The sequence below is a fragment of the Rattus norvegicus genome, chromosome 16 (genome assembly GCF_036323735.1).
Source record: "Rattus norvegicus strain BN/NHsdMcwi chromosome 16, GRCr8, whole genome shotgun sequence".
Lineage (NCBI taxonomy): Eukaryota > Metazoa > Chordata > Mammalia > Rodentia > Muridae > Rattus > Rattus norvegicus.
In genome coordinates, this window is record NC_086034.1 from 72,841,636 (window position 1) to 72,859,994 (window position 18,359).

Sequence of the window (18,359 nt, forward strand, 5' to 3'; positions counted from 1 at the left end):
ATGCTACCCACCATCTCAGCCAACAGTGATTCCACTGGGATTCCACTGCTACACACAGTACGGTGTAGAGGCAGATTCTCTGTGTCTTATTGTTTTATTAGCCAAAAGACCCTGGTCCTTGAGGGTCATTGGCTAGAACTGCCTTGCAGCTAGGATGAGGGTCTTAAAGCCCAAGCCCTCAGTGACACACCTACTCCGACAAGGCCACACCTACTCCAACAAGGCCACACCTACTCCAACAAGGCCACACCCACTACAAGGCCACACCCACTCCAACAAGGCCACACCCACTCCAACAAGGCCACACCCACTCCAACAAGGCCACACCCACTCCAACAAGGCCACACCTACTCCAACAAGGCCACGCCTCCAAAGAGTTCCACTCCCTGGGCCAAGCATATTGACATTCTACTCCCTGGCCCCCATAGGCTTATTCAAACACATGAGTCTATGGGAGCCATATCTAGCCATAGTTTAATAAAAAAGTACACTTAGCGCAACTTCCAAAGTCCCCATAGTCTATAGCAGTATCAACAATGTTAAAAGTTCAAAGTTCAAAGTCTCTACTGAGATCCATCCAGTCACTTAACTGTAAATCCCCAAATCAAGACAGGATACCAGCCGGGCAAACTGTAAACTCCGCATCTCCGTGTCTGATATCAGAGCAGTCTTCAGATCTCCACTCCTTTCTCGTCTTTGTTGACTACAACAAACTTCTTTTCCTCGGCTGGTTCCACTCCTCAGTAGATAGCCCAAGGCTCTGGCATCTCGAAATCTTAGGATCTCCAAGGCAGCTTCAACCTTATAGCTTCTTGTTTCAATGTCTGGGATGCACACATGATCTTCTGGGCTCTTCCGATTGCTCCTCCAGCCCTGCCCTCTGTAGCACTCTAAGCTCAAGTCGACTCAGTCCACTGTCGCTGCTGTTCTTGGTGATCATCCCATGGTACTGGCATCTCCAATATGCTGGGGTCTTCCAAAGCAACTATAGGTATTCATGGGACCACCTCCATAGGAGCTTCTCATAGGAGCCTCTCACAGGCTCTCTTCATGGTGGCAGGCCTCAACTCCTTTGCATGACCCCTTCAGTCCTGGGAGTCAACTACAACTGAGGCTGGACCTTCATCATGGCCTTCCATGGCCTCTCACAGTGCCCAGCCTCAGCTGCTCTTCATGACCCCTTCATGCCTTCAAAACCAGTACCACCTGGGTGACTCTTACACATTACCAAGAGCAGCTGCAGCAGAGGTACAATCTTGGCTATCTCTGGAACACAGCCTTTTCGTGTTCTCAGAAAATACTTCCCAGAAGATATTACCTCAGTGATGCTGGTCTCTTCTTAATCACTGCTTCTTTCTTGGCTCCAGTTGACCAGTATCAATTGTCCCAGTAGTCCCTTCTATTCTTGACTCTAAAGCCAGAGCCACACGGCTGAAGCTGCCATACTCTGCTGCTTTCTGGGACTGGAACATACCCCTCCCCCCTTATGCTATTACCAGTTTTCTCTTTTCTGACTTCCTCTCTGCCTAAGCTTGGCCATCCTGGAACTTGCTCTGTAGGCTGACCTTGAACTCAGAGATCTGCATGTTCTGCCATTAGAACAAGCCACAGGTGATGCCTTTCAGACACAGTCAGCAACAACACACACCGATGCCACCCAAGCAAGGAAGAGGGGGGTACCATGAATACCTCACCGAGGGCGAAAGCAGTCACGTTATGTGTCAAAAATATTACAAGAATGACCTCTAGGCCATGTACTCTGAAACTTCTTGAGTTGACCCCAGAATTCTAGACATTCATTTACTGCAGGAGGAAACCCTGACAGTGACAGACATACTGGCAACATGTAGGGGACAGGAAAACTACTGCTGTCCTAGAGGAAAAAAAGCAGAGGTCACGAGGGAGAGGGGGAGGGAGCGAGAGGGTGAGAGAAGGAGGGAGAAAGGGAGGGAAACAAAAACTATGTCATTAGAACAGAAAAAGTTTCCATCCAGGAGTCATGGGAGGAGCCCCAGAGGTGAGAATTTTTTAAAAAATATTATTTTTGGTGGGGAACACCCTCATAGAAGAATGGGGATGGGGGAAGGGAGGATGGGATAGGGTGTTTGTAGATGGGAAACCGGGAAAGGGGATAACATTTGAAATGTAAATAAATTTTTAAAAATCCAATAAAAATATTATTTTCCTACAATATATTTTGATTGTGTTTATCCTACTACCTCGGCTCTCCTTAGGTCCTCCCCAGTTCCTTAAGCACTCAGATTTATTTTTTCCTTTCTCTCTTTCAACAAAACAGAACACAAAAATGAAAATGAAAACAGACCAAAAAGACAAAAACAAAAACAAAACAAAACCATTTAAGACTAAACAGAAACAGCGGACCAGTGCTCCTGAGCTCACACACGCTGTGGCAGCACAGGTCCAAGCTAGGCGGGGGATCCCAGCACCAAGAAAGGAGAAGCAGACACGGGCTCCCACCCCTAACCAAGCAGCTGTCTGTAACTGATACCTGCCAGCAAAGGGAAAATCCGTTTGCTCCAGCAGAGCCTCACTGGGTGTTTCAAGCACACTGCAGACCCCACGCTCAGGAGTAGCTGGCCAACGCAAAACAGACAGGGCGTTTTATAGTCTCCCCGTGCCTCGGTACTTTGTAACAGTCACAACCCCCAGGAGCAAGGAGTGGTCCTTCTAAATGGAACCCATCCCTAGAGGAACCCAACCCTAGTACCCAGGTCAGCCCAAATTCTGCTCATTCCCCCGCTTCAACGAGATCGCGATATCCCATAGTACTTTAATAAACATCTGTCCTGTCTTAGGTATACCTAGGTCTTACAGACACATTGGTTCCAGTTCCAACTGGCATCTGTCCAAGTGGAGGACTTCTTAATTCAGCCCAAATGAACCCATTCGCGCTTAAGGAAAGGGAGCAGTGAGCTTTAATACCATTCACCGGGTACACCTTTACTCGTCACACCGGATCCACTGGGATAAGGAGGTTGGTTCCTCCCACGGCAGTGTGGGCTGGACGGCTCGCCGGCCACTAAGCGATCGGTAGGAAAAGAGCATGCTTCCGTCTTTATTTTCCTGGATCAATGTCACTGGCATCGAATAAGTTCAAAGGATAGACTCGAGAGTTCAAAAGCTGAGGAGATTTCTTCTCTCCCATGGCACTGGCTGGGCTAAGACTGTGCTCATTGAGGGCACTCTGGGCACCCTGGAAGTTCGACCCCTGGCTCATGGATGTCACATTTGTCGTGGTGTCTTGATCCTGAATTGAAGCATTGCTTTCTGATTTGTCACAGGTGATACTGAAAGGAATAGCACAGAACACAAGATCTGAGGGCAGCAAGTGACACTCGTTGGCCGGCCTGGTGATCACAAACCTGTGAGGTATAAAGCCAAAGACGGATTTTTGAGACTGCAGTTTGGACAGTGTGGCTACAAGCAACACCCCCAAATAAAGTGGGGATTTTTGTTCTGGGTTTTCCTTTCTTCATTGGCACACAACAGTAGGAGAGATCCTGGAGGAGAGGCCAGGGTTTCATCTCACTACCACACACCCACCTTGGCATAGCACTGAAGCTCTCTGAGGGCAGCTGTTCTCGTGATTTTAATGAGAGGGGAAGGAGACTGTCTCTGGGAGAGTTCACCTCTCTGGGCTTTTCTGACCCCTTGGTTTATTGGTTTTCGGTATACATATGCTAAACTTTCAACTAGCACGGTTCTGAGCACTGAGGCAAACTGGGATACAAGGTGGGAGACCTTGTACAATGGCTGACCAGTTGCCCCACGGGCACAAGGCCCAACCGTAGAACTGCAAACAGACAAAAGCAAGTTCAGTGCTTGACTGCGGGGGAAAAGCTCCTTTGACCAGAGAAACCCAAGGATACAGTTCGCTCCCTACAGGTGCTAGTGTTCCAGACATTTCTATATAGCTTTATATCTGTAAGTCACAGAAATTTCACACAGCCTGGCCAAAGACTAGGTACATTAAAACATCCAAATTTTTAATCAAAATTAATCTGCAAGAAAACTTACAGCCTGGGCCTCCGCGAGAAGACTTTTGAAGAAGCAAAATACCTCAACAAGATATCCAGTTCAGAACAAGCCTCAACAGGTGGGAATAGCCAGGATTCAAGACCAAAACATAGGCAGGCTGACCTTGTGTGACTTTTACCTGCTGATTTTCTCTACTGTCCTACCTCCCCGCAGTGGGTAGTCCACAGAATCATTTCCCTCCAGTCTTCTGTGGCCCTAATTAACATTTAACACAACTACACTCCTCTTAAAGGAGGACTACCATCTCTTCCTTGAGGACCTCACAAATATAAGTTGTGTGTTCTTCATAAAAACCATATTCTACAATTTTTCCAGATGTTTGAGGGGCAGGATTTAGAGCTGAGGGAGAGGGTGGCTGGGGAATACATTTTACATATAAGAAGTCATTTACACTTTCTGGTGCTGACCAGAGAGCACTGCTCCTCCCCCGTCCTAAAGGTGAGTGTTTTGAAGCCAGTTGACCCCCCTCTATTAAATCAGTGTCGTCTATAGACAGACTTCCATGTTTATTTGAGTCTTCCTCGGGATGACTGCTATTCATCCAAATACACGTCTATACCTGTGTCGCCCAGGCCCACTTCTCTGACACCTGATCAATACCCAAAGATTCTCCACCTCCAAACAGCTTTGCTGGCGCATCCTGAATGCTATCGCTCCCTGACAATGTCCCATGTCAGAGATCTTAAGCTTCAGTGAGTCACTCTCAGCCCACAACCTCCCACCATTCTTTCTCTCCCACTCCCTCACTCTGAGTGCATCCTCTCTAACGTCATCAAGATTTTTCAGTCCTTGTGCTTTGACTTTAGAGTCTGCCATTGCTTCATGTATCCATGACAACCCTGCTTTCATACCCAGCAGTCAATCTGAATCTTTATATCTTCTCAACTCTGCATTCTCCTCCATCTCTCTCTGCACTGCATCCCTCCTCCATCTCTCTCTGCACTGCATCCTTCCATCTCTCTCTGCACTGCATCCTCCTCCATCTCTCTCTGTACTGCATCCCTCCTCCATCTCTCTCTGCACTGCATCCTTCCATCTCTCTCTGCACTGCATCCCTCCTCCATCTCTCTGCACTGCATCCTCCTCCATCTCTCTCTGTACTGCATCCCTCTTCCATCTCTCTGCACTGCGTCCCTCCTCCATCTCTCTCTGCACTGCATCCCTCCTCCATCTCTCTCTGCACTGCATCCTCCTCCATCTCTCTCTGCACTGCATCCTCCTCCATCTCTCTCTGCACTGCATCCCTCCTCCATCTCTCTCTGCACTGCATCCTCCTCCATCTCTCTCTGTACTGCATCCCTCCTCCATCTCTCTGCACTGCATCCTCCTCCATCTCTCTCTGTACTGCATCCCTCTTCCATCTCTCTGCACTGCATCCCTCTTCCATCTCTCTGCACTGCGTCCCTCCTCCATCTCTCTCTGCACTGCATCCCTCCTCCATCTCTCTCTGCACTGCATCCTCCTCCATCTCTCTCTGCACTGCATCCTCCTCCATCTCTCTCTGCACTGCATCCTCCTCCATCTCTCTCTGCACTGCATCCCTCCTCCATCTCTCTGCACTGCATCCTCCTCCATCTCTCTGCACTGCGTCCCTCCTCCATCTCTCTCTGCACTGCATCCCTCCTCCATCTCTCTCTGCACTGCATCCTCCTCCATCTCTCTCTGTACTGCATCCCTCCTCCATCTCTCTGCACTGCATCCTCCTCCATCTCTCTCTGCACTGCATCCCTCCTCCATCTCTCTCTGCACTGCATCCCTCCTCCATCTCTCTGCACTGCATCCCTCCTCCATCTCTTCTCTGCACTGCATCCCTCCTCCATCTCTCTCTGCACTGCATCCCTCCTCCATCTCTCTCTGCACTGCATCCCTCCTCCATCTCTCTGCACTGCATCCCTCCTCCATCTCTCTGCAGTGTATCTTTCCATGGTTCTCTTACTTCTTCCTCTCCTTCTCTTCTTTATCCTCATCACTTGAGCCCACTATTTGCAGTAAATTTATTTGTCCTCTACCTACAATGGGCTCCACCAACTCATTTCTACTCTTCCATTTTTTTCTGTCTCCCAGGCTGCTACCTGCTCTCATTCCCATAGTGACAATCCTGGTTTAGAACTGCATGGCACTGCTGTTCTAGATTCCTGCTCTTTGCTTTTGCCCCTTTGCCTCTGATCTAGATAAATATCCTCTCTTTCCCACAGCGAGCAAAATGATCTCCTTTTAATAAAATTGGAATCTGAACAGTTCACACTGATGTTTAAGAACGCGCAAACCATACTGACTAGAGGAAGCATTCTGTAAACATTTTCAGTGAGTCCAGCAGAAACACAGTGCATCTCCCTGATAGACAGCAGCTTCATGAATGGGGGTAAACATAAAACAAAACAAAACAAACAAAACCCTCTTAGTGAAAGGTTACAGTTAGTTTTCAGTGGGAACAAACTCTCCACTCTCCTTTTAAGGTCAGTGTTCCTAGGATTCTGATCACATGGTTCCTGCTTTTTAGACCCCGCCTTCCTTAGAGCTACGTCATCATCCTGGGATTCTGATCACATGGTTCCTGCTGTTTAGACCCCGCCTTCCTTCGAGCTACGTCATCATCCTTCTCTGCTAATGCAGTGGCTGATCTGGAGCTCTGGGTGCGGCTTTCAGTGAGCCAGCGTGGCCTTGGTTCTCACACTTAAAAAGGTGACTGGCGCCTTTCAAACCATCATACTCCCCTTTTGCGTTCTGAATTGTGCTCCCCTTCATCCATCATACGGTATAAGCCAACACATAGGATCCCCAGATTATCCAGTGAGCCACAGAACAGCTGTCCAAAGGTTTTTTTCGGCTGGGAAAAGAAACAGAATAGCAGGCGTTTGCTAAGAACTGTAATCAAACGGTTGTAAGAACTCACTCCAGTTTCGTCTGCTGGCTCTTTCTTTGCTGCAGACACTTAGAAGGCCTGGCAGCCACTCATCCGCTTGTGGTGGCAATGTAAGGTGGGCGGTTGTAGAAGTTTACGATTGGTTTGGAGCCCTTATCCCTTTAGCATCCTGGTTTTCTCCAGAGCCTCTGGTGGGTGTAGTGTGACGCATGCTCGCACATTCTTTTACTGTTGATGGTTTAGCCACCATTGAGAATTATTAATAAGCAGCAGGTTCAGAGATTCAGTTTTAGGGGTAAACTTCAGAGAATCTTAAGCACCCCGGCTCTAAAGCTATGGCCAGCAAGGTCACAGATCAAAGGCAGTGGCAAAATATCTTAGATACCGCCAGCCAGACAAACAGCTGCTCGGTTCTGTGGTTCCTTAGAGAAAGGTCAAGATCTCTGAGGACAGAAATACAGGACAATTGGAAGTGCAGGAGTACAGGAGGTGCCTGTAGCAGCTTCCGGGGTCTATCCCTCACTCACTAGCCATCTGAGGGTGAGGATCCCAGAACCACAGGAATGCAGATGGCGTTTGCATCTGGAATTCACATGCACAGGACACACAGTGGTCCTGCCCGGTTCGGCATTGTGTGTTCAGCTGCGTACAGCACAGAGGTCTAAAGAGCACACTTCTTTCAAGGGGGCTCTGCTGATACCCAGTGAATCTACAGAAGATGCCTCCTTGTCCAGCTGTGTCCTGACTGTAACACTGGACAGCTGGATGCAGTGTCAATCAAAACTAAAACAAAAGGCACGATTCTGAGGAGCAGGTCGCTTGGGATAAGGCTACACTTTACTCTGGTTCCTGAATGAAGAGATGACCCACCGGAAGTTGCCCAACATGTTATCTCGTTATAGTCCACATTTACCAGCTCCCCAGGCTAAGAAAGCAAGAGCATATTCTATTGAACCGGTGGCATTCTTAGACCCAGCCACAGAATTCTGCCTGATTCCAGTTAGCCTGACCAGAATACTTTAACATTTCAGATACTGAAGTGATAGTTAGAACCTGAACCACACTCCTTAGTTGGACCCCTGCTGTGCTGCATGGTAAAGTCACAGACATGTGAAGTCCTCCGGTGAGCCTCAGGGCTGCTTTTGTTTTGTTTTTGTTTGTTAAATGAAATTAGTTACTTAACTTGGGCTATCCCTGGACAGATTAAACACACAAGACTAAAATAGATGCAGAGAAGATCTAGGACTTCTAGATCCTAGAAGGCAGAGGTCAAGGGACATGTGACAACAGTCTTACTGCTGCATTGTCTCATGACAAGGTGAAAGGCCAAGAGATGTCCCAGATGGGAGAGAAGGAAGGAGGCCAAGCTCACCTTCTATTGAAAACCCACTCCTGCTAGTAACATCTAATCCATTATGGTCCCTCAACTAATCATCTTTTAATGGGCTCACCCTTCAACGCAGTTGCATGAGTTTCCAAGATGGGATCTATAGGACACATTCAGACAAAGTGTTGGGCCCCTCGGGTGTAGCTTGCACCCTCAGCTGCAGGGCGGAGAGAGCAATTGCTTTCCCTACCTCTTGAGACCGTCTCAGAGAATGCACAGCCGAGGAAAACGCACTGTGCAGGCTCTCTGAAGTCATAGTACCGCGTTGTATTAAATACTTACTGATCATTATTTCTGGGTTGTATGTCATCTGCAAACCCAAGCAACCTGTTTTCAGAAGCCCAGAGAGTTAAGGAAGTCAGAGAATACATTATACTAAGGGTAGACTCACCTTAATGTCTGATAGAATGGTTTCGTCTAAAGAGAGGAGTCCCAGCTTACACCGCGTCCTCCCGGACAAGAAGGTGGCACCGCCCTCATTTCCTTCATACAGCTTCTCCTTAACCAAACAGTGCTCCGTCTGAGAGTTTATACCTCCGGTCACTAGCATCTGAAGCAATTCCAGGACATGGTAGTTGTAGAAAGCCTGGAGAGCAAGGGCAAGCCATGTGTGAAATTACAAGGGCCAACATAGGACCTGTATGGGTGTTGGGACATGGAGATTTAGTGAGGGTCACCATTTGAAATGGTCCGGATGGGGTCAAACCCTGTTTTCATTGTCACTATCACGGTCGACTGCAAGTTGGCTGTTTGGGTAGGGAGGTGGGTTGGTCAGTGCAGGGAGAACTAAACAGTGGGGCGGGTCTTGCTCCTATGGAGTAGACACTGAAAAATGAGTCTGCCATCCCAGAGTCCTCTCCCTCCGTAAGCCATCAGCCGCAATGCCCTGCAGATCATGGATGTACAGTTGTGAGATGTATACATAACTAATGAAACAGCCTTTTCCCGAGGTTTGCACAGACGTTGTCATCGATCATTCTTGAGGTCTTTTGGATGTGGATCTCCTGATATTCCTCTGAGTAACAGTAAATAATAGCACTGCACATCGCCGTTACTCACGAGCGCATGGGGTTCCCTCAGTTCTCTTCAGCACTAGAGCAGTTACGGATGTAAGATAAGTGGACGTGTAGAATCTTCGGTGTCTTAGTCACTGTTGTATTGCTGTGAAGAGGCACCATGATCAAGCCAATCGAAGAAAGCACTTCATCATGGGCCAGCTTGCAGTTTCAGAGGCTAGTCCGTGATCACCATGGGTGGGGAGCATGGTGGCTCACAGGCAAACATGGTGCTAGAGAAGGAGCTGAGAGTTCTACACCCTGACCCATAGGCAGGTAGCGAGCTGTAGGGCCCAACCCTAGTGACGCACTTCCCTCAGCACGGCTACACCTAAAATCCTTTTAATCTTTTCAAACAGTGCTACTCCTTGACTGTTGGGAGCGATGCCCTTGAAACCCTCCATTATCCTGGGACGGCCATTCTTACTCAAACCAGACATTTTTTTCATCCATGAATCCATAAGAGGAACTGGGGACAAGTTTTTAGAATGCCAAAGAAGCTTGAGTCTAAAGAGCCTGAGACTCTGGTGTGTCTCCATGAACTGCCTTCTCCAGAATCCCTGCCACAATCTTTCTTACGTAGCGGGTTTCTCAGGGTGGCTGAAGGTGGGTTCTCTAAGAGTTTTATTTATTGCTTATGTTTTTAGGTCAACAGAACAAAGGAATGGGTTTCAGAATGGCATCTGTGTATGTACAGGTCTTTACATTTGCTCCCCCATCCCTTCTGTCCGACCTCTCTCCCTGTACATCTTCCATTACCCAGCTGGCTCCGTTTATCCCCCAATTAGTCCTTACTCTCCTGTTACGTATTCTATTGCTCTGTACAGTTCCCAAAGCCCTTGAATATCACTCTCCCCACTCGTGATAGTTTCCTGACCTAAACACGCGTGCGCACGCGCGCGCGCGCGCGCACACACACACACATACACACACACACACACACATAGATGAAACTTTAGATTTTGCATATGGCATTTTTCTTTCTGTGTTTGCCTTATTCCACTTAACATATACAGGTGCACACATTGTCCTGTAAAAGTCATTACTCCATCTTTCTTTATGGCTGCAGAAACAAATTCCATTGTGCTTCTGTGCCACGCTCTATCCACGTGTGCGCTGATGAGTATTTGCCTGGTTGTGTTTCTCAACTGTTGTGAACAGCACAGCTAGAAAAACGGATGTGTAAGTGCTTCTGTAGTATGTTGGCTTGGAGCCCTTTGGATATATGCCTAGGAGTTAGATCACATAATAGGTTTTTTTTCTTAATTTTACTTTATAATGCCATTTTTAGAAGAAAGTCAGTTTTTAGAAAAATGCATACCCCCCTTTTTAGAATGCTAATTCTAACTGTATATAAGTTCCTTAAGTTGTAGAGTCATTGAGTCTGAAAATTGGTGTGTGATCTTTGTGTGTGTGTGTGTGTGTGTGTGTGTGTGTGTGTGTGTGTGTGTGTGTTTCAAGACATGGTTTCTCTGTGTAGCCCTAGCCATCCTGGAACTCATTCTATAGACCAGACTGACCTTGAACTCACAGCGATCCACCTGCCTCAGCCACAAGATCTTACATGGTTGTTGTGTGCTTCTCATTCCAAAGCCTCTGGCGGAGGCTAGCTAATAAGTTTGGGGCAGGAGATTCTGCACCCAGCAGTTGTGTTATCTGGCACGTTCTAAGATAATAAAGCTGTCTGAATGTTTTTCTTCCATGGAGCATACGTGGGCAGAGACAGAGAGAAGCTGGGAACTTGATGGCGACTGGGCAAAGCTAAGCTGGGAGGAACTGGGAGCGCCACTGCGGCTCCTGGGAAAGGCAGTAGCTGGCCATTGGCAGAACTAGCCAGGAGGAGCAAAAGAGGGAGCAGGGAGAGAGAGGTCAGAGCGCAAGCAGCAGCTCTAGGGTCATAGCTCCTGGGCAAGCCAGGAGAGTGGTTGGTGGCAGCCATTCTCAGAGAGCTCAGCCATCCTCAGAGGAACAAGAGGAAGCCTGAAGGAACCAGAGCGTAGGCCGCAGTCAGAAGCATGTTTTGTTTTGTTTTTTAAAAAATTACATGCAACAGAAGTGTACTATTATATTTCAAGACACAGATTAATCCCAACTCAGTAGCAGGAGGCACTTTCAATACCCCACATTCTACCACAGAAATCTGTGGTAGTTGTATGAACAGCAAATAGAATCATTAGAACTAAATTATACCATCTATCAAGTGGTTCTAACGGTGACAGAGTAATGTACCCAAGCACAAAGAACACACAATAGACCCAGTACTCCACGAAGTTCCTCTAAAACAGACCACATACTAGGACACAAAGCAAAGCTCAACAAGTACATAAAAACCTGAAATAATTCCATGTATCCCATGCGACCACAACACAATAAACATCCACAGCAAGCAAACCTCCAGTAACTACACAAATTCATGGAGATTAAAAGCTCATTACTCGGGGTTGGGGATTTAGCTCAGTGGTAGAGCGCTTGCCTAGGAAGCGCAAGGCCCTGGGTTCGGTCCCCAGCTCTGAAAAAAAGAACCAAAAAAAAAAAAAAAAAAGCTCATTACTCAGTGATGAAGAGTAGACAACAAAAGAAGAAACTGAGAAATTAAAAATTATTGGTAAATGAACCACCAAAGCTGTCCAACTGAAACTTATGATAAGCAATCGTTACCATCCTGTAACTCTAGCTGCAGGGGAACTGGTGCCCTCTTCTGGTCTCTGTGGGTACCCACACTCACATGCACATACCCCTTTCCCCACACCTACACGTGTTTACAAAAAAAAAAAAAAATTCACGTATTTTGGGCTGGAGATCTGGTTTAGCTATTAGGAGTACGTACTCCAGTCACACATCATTAAGATGTAATAGCTGAAACAGAAGGTACCAGATGAGTGTCTAGTGGTTCGGGACCCATGCTAGCCTCCTTGGCATAAGGATGACTCTACACTGATGCCTATAGCCTTATCCATTTAACCAAGATGCACTTTTAAGTTGAACATGTTGTACTAAGGGACCTCAAGGGTTAGCTGTTGGCCAGTGTTGCTTTTCACCTCATGTGACAAACACTTCTGAGGAACTCACTTTTGTGGCCTTGTCTCTTTCCTGAAGACCCCACCACAGACTTTGGAATACTTCTGAGGCTTTATATAGCATATTTCCCATATCTCTACCTCAAGGATGATGTCAATCTCTTCTGCTGACTAAAACCCATTGGTACAATAAACTGTGCAAGACCAAGTTCACATGGGGAGTGACTGGAAGCATCAGTGAGTCGAGGTACCAATGTCTAGTTCCAGACTATATAAAAAGCCTGTATATAAGTGGCTTATATTATATACTCCACAGAATTTCTAGTCCAACACTCTTCTGTCTACCGTGCTAGCCATGGTTCCAATATATCCCTTGAAAAGCATGTGTGGACATTTAATTCAGTGCAGTGCTGTTAGGTGGTGGGACATTAGTTATGGGACATCCTTCTCAATCAAAAGCCCATTCTTATGGATGATGACAGAATGACCCATTTATGGATGTTCCACTCATGACTAATGGGGACGAATCTGCAGCCTAAGAGTTTCTGATGAGAGCAGAGAGCTACAACTAATCTACAATGTTTCTTTGCGGCAGGTCAAGTTCATCAACAGTTACTGTTGGCCTCCTATGCTGGTTTAATTGTTAAAAAGTTGATTGACACATTGGTGAGATCCAGCTACACAATGCTAGCAAGAGTTAGTGCAGAAAAAGAACCTGACTTGATTCTCTTCAATGCAAATATGTCTGGCTTGGCCAGGGGTTAATGTTGCTTACCCTTCAGGAACTTGACAGCCTGTCCCTGAGTTCAGTGTTCTAGTACCAAGGTATCTGTCTGATAGCTCAGAGGGGTTTTTGTGATGTTCCCTGTGGCTAAGGGGAGCAGAGCCATGTAATTCTCTCAGTACTAAATAACACTGAGGGCATGGAGAGACTGTGCATGTCCAGCCACACTTTACTGTATGTGTAAACTGCCTTGGGGCAACCACGCAGTTCAGGGGCAATGCCTTCTCTGTATGGAACTGCAGAAAGCAGAGTCTTTATCAATCTTTCCTCAGAGCCTTGTGCATTTAAGATCTGCATTTTGATGTGTGGTCTTTTTGTAACCTTGTCTTGAAAAGTCCCAGAGGGAACAGTCTGAGGCAGTGGCTTGTACGGTCTATTTTCAGGGGTTTCTAATGTCATTCCCAAATGGCTGCACACTGACTCTCTGGGTCCTAGGCAACTACTCAGATGCCCTGAGTACTCTCTTACCTCATACCTGTCTGGAACATTCGTCTCCAAGGCTCAGAGTGGTGTCAATCCTCCTCTAGATTATGATGTCTGTTCAGAACCCCCTTCCCTGGTCATAACTGACACCCCTTCCTTACACTTCATATTTCCTATCTCCCCTGGCCTTTGCCCTGCTTTACATTCTTTCGATGTCACTAGTTACCCATGTTTAAATCAGTCACTGCTATACCCATGCACAGTGACCAGCACAGTATAGGTGTTCAGTTGCTCTTTCAGAGTGGACTCTACTTATGGGAATCCTGTAATGGATGCCAGGCATCTGCTCACTGCCAAATAACTACTGAGCCATCACCAAGAGCTTAAAATGGATCCCGAGAGAGGGGCAATGCATGAGATTTGGCTTAGACCTGAACAAACCTCGCATTCCTACCTGTCAGGAGCCATCATAGGACAAGCTAGTAACTAGCAGGTGATCTTCCTGAAATGACTTCGCGTTAGATTATATTTATGACGAAGCTCCCACAGGCAAAGCCCAGGAGTAAATCATTTTAGGAAAGATTCCTCCTGATATTAATATTATTTTCCTGTTATTATTAAACACATATAACAACCACTAGGTATTAGCCCACCTCTTTTGAGCAGATCTCTGCAGATCTACGAAGATGCACTGTCTTATAGTTATGCTATATAGACAAATAGATCATTTCTTAATTCTTAATGATGATCCTGTAAATATTCCTAAAATTGTATCAGTATTTATTAAGCTCTTTTATAGTGGGGCTGCTATTAAGTCCTTTCTTTCTTTCTTGTAGGTGCTATGACAGAAGATAAAATATCGACTGGGTTTATCTACACAAAACTTCACTAATTACTTAGTTATGGTTCTTAATTTTCAATGAACCTGTGGAGCTGTGACAGGTGGTGGATGTTTAGCCAGATTAAATACTCCTAATGGATATGTACATAAATATTCTCTTGTAAACGTCTATTTCAATTTATGATTTGATTTTATGTGTGAACTTGTGATGAACTTTTTAACATGTGATCATGTATTTTGAAAGACATATAAGTGGTGAGGTCAAAGAGAAGAGTCAGAGGAACTGGGCTGAGGAGAATTGTCTAGACAGAACTGAACTCAAGAACTTACAAGTATAGGCTTAGCATTGGGAGAAGAGGCATTGAGAGTAAGAGCATTATTGTGACATCAGAGCAGGAAGAGAGCAAGATCAGAAGGAGAATGCAGAGTGGAATAACTTAGAGACTATAGGTAACATAAGAGAGCAGTGTGCAGAATGCAGAGGGAAAGAGGAAAAAAGAAGCTGGAGAGAGCAGAGACAGCTGGCAGGTTTTTCCTTACCATGGGACAGAACAGGTCATTTCTTAATAACAAGGTGGCTTAGTCTTATTAAAAGGAACAAGCTTTCTTCTTACAAACTTGGGTTTAATTAATTTAGCATTAAAAGGGTAGAAGCTTTTTCTTTCTCTATGCAATAAAGACTGGAGCTCAGCTTTTATCCAGAATGAGTGAGTTCTTTCTGCACTGGTACTTGGTCTTTTGCTCCAAATGCATATGTAAGTATGGATGTGTGTGTGCAGGTATGTAATTGTGTGAGAATGTGTGTGTGTGTGTGTGTGTGTGTGTGTGTAAGTATGCAATTATGAGACTGTATGCAAGCCGAGCCCAACTCTTTTGAATAAAATGTATAAATGCACATGTGTGAACCTGTACATGAAGTTATATGAGTTTATGCATATTTGCTTATGTAAAAGCTTTTCCTTCCGTGAGTGTTATTCTCCTCTCCTGGTTCAACAGAAGTTTATTGCTCCAAAGAGAAGAGTGAGAGAAAAAAATTCCCTTGACCCACTTAGGATCTTTCAGCTTTTTCCCTTTTTCTTAGATAACTTTCATAGGAAACTTTTACAATTTCCTGGACACTCTTCCTAGTTGCCTCCAGGTCAAGATATAGAGCTCTCAACACCTTCCCTAGCTCATGCTTCCCACCATAATGATAATGGATGGAACCACTGAACCAGTAAGCCAGCCCCAATTAAATGTTGTCCTTTATAATAGAGTTGCCTTGGTCATGTCTCTTCATAGCAATGGAAACCCTGACTGAGGCAGTTCCCAACCCCCAGACATCTGGGGACCGTTTCACACCAGGATTGTAATTTTAAAACTGCGAAGGTGTGAAAATCTGAAATAATGCCTGTAGGGCTATCTTCAGGGAATCTTTAAAGGGGTTAGAACGGTGAGCGGTGACCTCTCCATGAGGGACTTGCTCCCGGGGGCTCCCTGGCTCATCTGCACCTACCGTGGCCAGGAGAGAATCCAAGAAGGTGCCCGAAAAGACAGTACCCGTAGAGAAGGCAGTGCTGAGGTGCAAGCTTGTTCCTTTGATCGCTTCGTCCAGTCCATCCATCTGCTCAATAAAGTGGATGTTGGAGGGATTCTCTGCAAGACAACAAGATTGAAAGGCAGGGCCAGTGCACCTGGCAGATGAGAGATCTCTGCCTGCATTCCTACGTTCAGTCCTCTGTGGCAGACCAAAGCTCTGAAGGAGAGAGCGCCCCATGGACTTTTCTTCCTTTCACCCCAAAGAAGTCAGTAAACTGCTTGTCTGACTAAGAGCTGTTTGAGCCAAGAGTTTTCATTTAAAAGGCCATGGGGCTGAAAAGACAGCTCAGCAATTAAGAGCACCGGCTGTTCTTCCAGAGGTCCTGGGTTTATTTCCCAGCATCCACCTGGTGGATCACAACGGTCTGGAACTCCACTTCCAGGAAATCCACACTCTCCTTTTGGCCTCTGTGAGCCTCAGGCATGTGCCCGATACACAGACATGCAGACAAAACACCCACACACATAAATTAAAATAATAATAAAAATTAAAACAATGAGAAGCCCGGCATAGTAGTTTAATCTTTATAGTCCTAGTGCTGGAAATAAAAGGCAAGTGAACTCCTGGACCTCTCTGTCCAGCCACATTAGCTCATTTGGTGAGTTCTAGGCCAATGAGAGATCTCATAAAAAAAAAAAAAGCAAAGCAGGGTGCAGAGAGAAGTCTTAGAGGATACGATGACTTCCTGCCAAGCTTGATGACCCAAGTTTGGTCCCGGAGACCCAAGTGGTAAAAGGAGAATTCCAACTGTTCCCTGCTGTCCTCTAACCTATACATATACACACACCATATGACTTTGTCTTAACTCTGCTGGGTCACTTAAACCAGTGGCCTCAAATTCTTCCACATTCTTCCTTAGGTCTGCACATGTTATACCAAAGCCAGACCTGACCCTTTCCAGCGAAGAAGAGCTCGGACTGAGCAGTCAGCAGGTGACTTGCTAGCTAACGTGATGGCGGCTGTCTGCTTCCAGGTCTTTGGCTGTGGTCACACCTCATCTCCTGCCTGCCTCTCAATTATACACTCAATGCACTGCATGTTAGAAGTTAGAGATGGTTAAAATGGAAGGTATACAGTAAACTTGAAGTCATCTAAGCTTCTAGGTGATTGCAAGTTGACTGACAGATACTTAGAACAGGCTTCCATGGGTAGAACAGGCTTCAGCTGGGTAGAAGCACAATGGGGCATCCAAACTGCCCCCAAAAGGTTTCTGGGGCCCATTCTGGTTCCTTACTCTCCTAACTGTGGGTCTAGAAAGCACTTGAGACATCAGCTATGCACCATCATGGTTTCGCCCTTTAATATTCCGCTTGAAACCCAACTTACTCAGTTCAGTGAGAATGGGGATCTGCTGGTATCTTTGCTTCCCTTCATATTTAGAAAAAGTAGGTGATGTATTTACTTCTACAGACAAAAAGGAGACAAGAAGCACAAATAAACAGCTCATAAAACTTAGTCAGATGTATGATAACTCCATAGGACCCAATGCTTTATCTCAGCAAAGTTACTTGCTGGTCCAGATCCCAAATTCAATTCCATATTAAGAAAAAAATATAATTGCCCCTTGACATCTACAAAGATTGGAGTCCCTGTAAATACCAATCTTTGGATGTTCAAGCTCCCTTTTCAGAAAATACCATGGTTATTTGCATATCACCAAAGCACATTCTCCCAAGGACCTCATGCTACCTCAGATGGCCTCTAATACCTAACGCAGTGTAAACAGCGATAATATGGAGGCTTAGAGAACAGCAGGGTAAGATTTGTGAATGTTTAGATGTTTAATATAGATGCATGTTCCCTTGAATAGCTTCTGTCTCTGGTTGGGTTAAATCAATGGATGCAGAACAGGAGATTGACTGCATGACTATATTTGGTCTCTTCTTCTTCTTCTGAAAAGAGGGATGGTGTGTGTGTGTGTGTGTGTGTGTGTGTGTGTATGTGTGTGTGTGAGAGAGAGAGAGAGAGAGAAAGAGAGAGAGAGAGAGAGAGAGAGAGAGAGAGAGAGAGAGAGAGAGAGAGAGAGGCCAAGCAGTAAGGTGTTAGTGTTTGAGTGATCTCTCAGCCATTCGGAGCCTCATGTCACTTTAATATTCTTACAGAATTTTTAGGGAAGGGATGAGTTGCCGTTGCTGTTCTGTGAGCACTCTGGAGACCCTACAACAGGTTTCTGCTCCTAAAGTTATCTGCCAGTCAAGATCCTCTTGGGGGTGTTGCTTGTGTCTCCCCCACTCTGAGAGCCTGCCTCTACCTGGAATGCCTTGGCATTCTGTAAGCAATGGTCTCTGATGGAAAAACTCACCATCGGAGTCCTGCAGCACAAGAAATTCAATTCTCATGTATGCTTACAT

General features: G+C 46.0%; 1 protein-coding gene across 8 annotated transcripts in view; it reads right to left on the reverse strand.

Moving 5' to 3' along the window:
- Nucleotides 1-3,056: 3,056 nt before the first annotated feature.
- Nucleotides 3,057-18,359, reverse strand: part of Kcnu1 (potassium calcium-activated channel subfamily U member 1) — an 87,525-nt gene continuing 72,222 nt past the window's right edge. For 6 of the 8 annotated variants that reach the window (XM_063275979.1, XM_063275977.1, XM_063275978.1 and 3 more), the window contains 5 exons: nt 17,335-17,412; nt 15,925-16,064; nt 8,701-8,895; nt 6,773-6,886; nt 3,057-3,382 (listed from right to left, as the gene is read on the reverse strand). In XM_063275979.1, coding sequence (XP_063132049.1) covers nt 3,077-3,382; nt 6,773-6,886; nt 8,701-8,895; nt 15,925-16,064; nt 17,335-17,412 — 833 coding nt within the window. In that variant the 3' untranslated portion in view covers nt 3,057-3,076. The other 2 variants (XR_005494752.2, XM_039094935.2) reach the window with 2 other exon arrangements.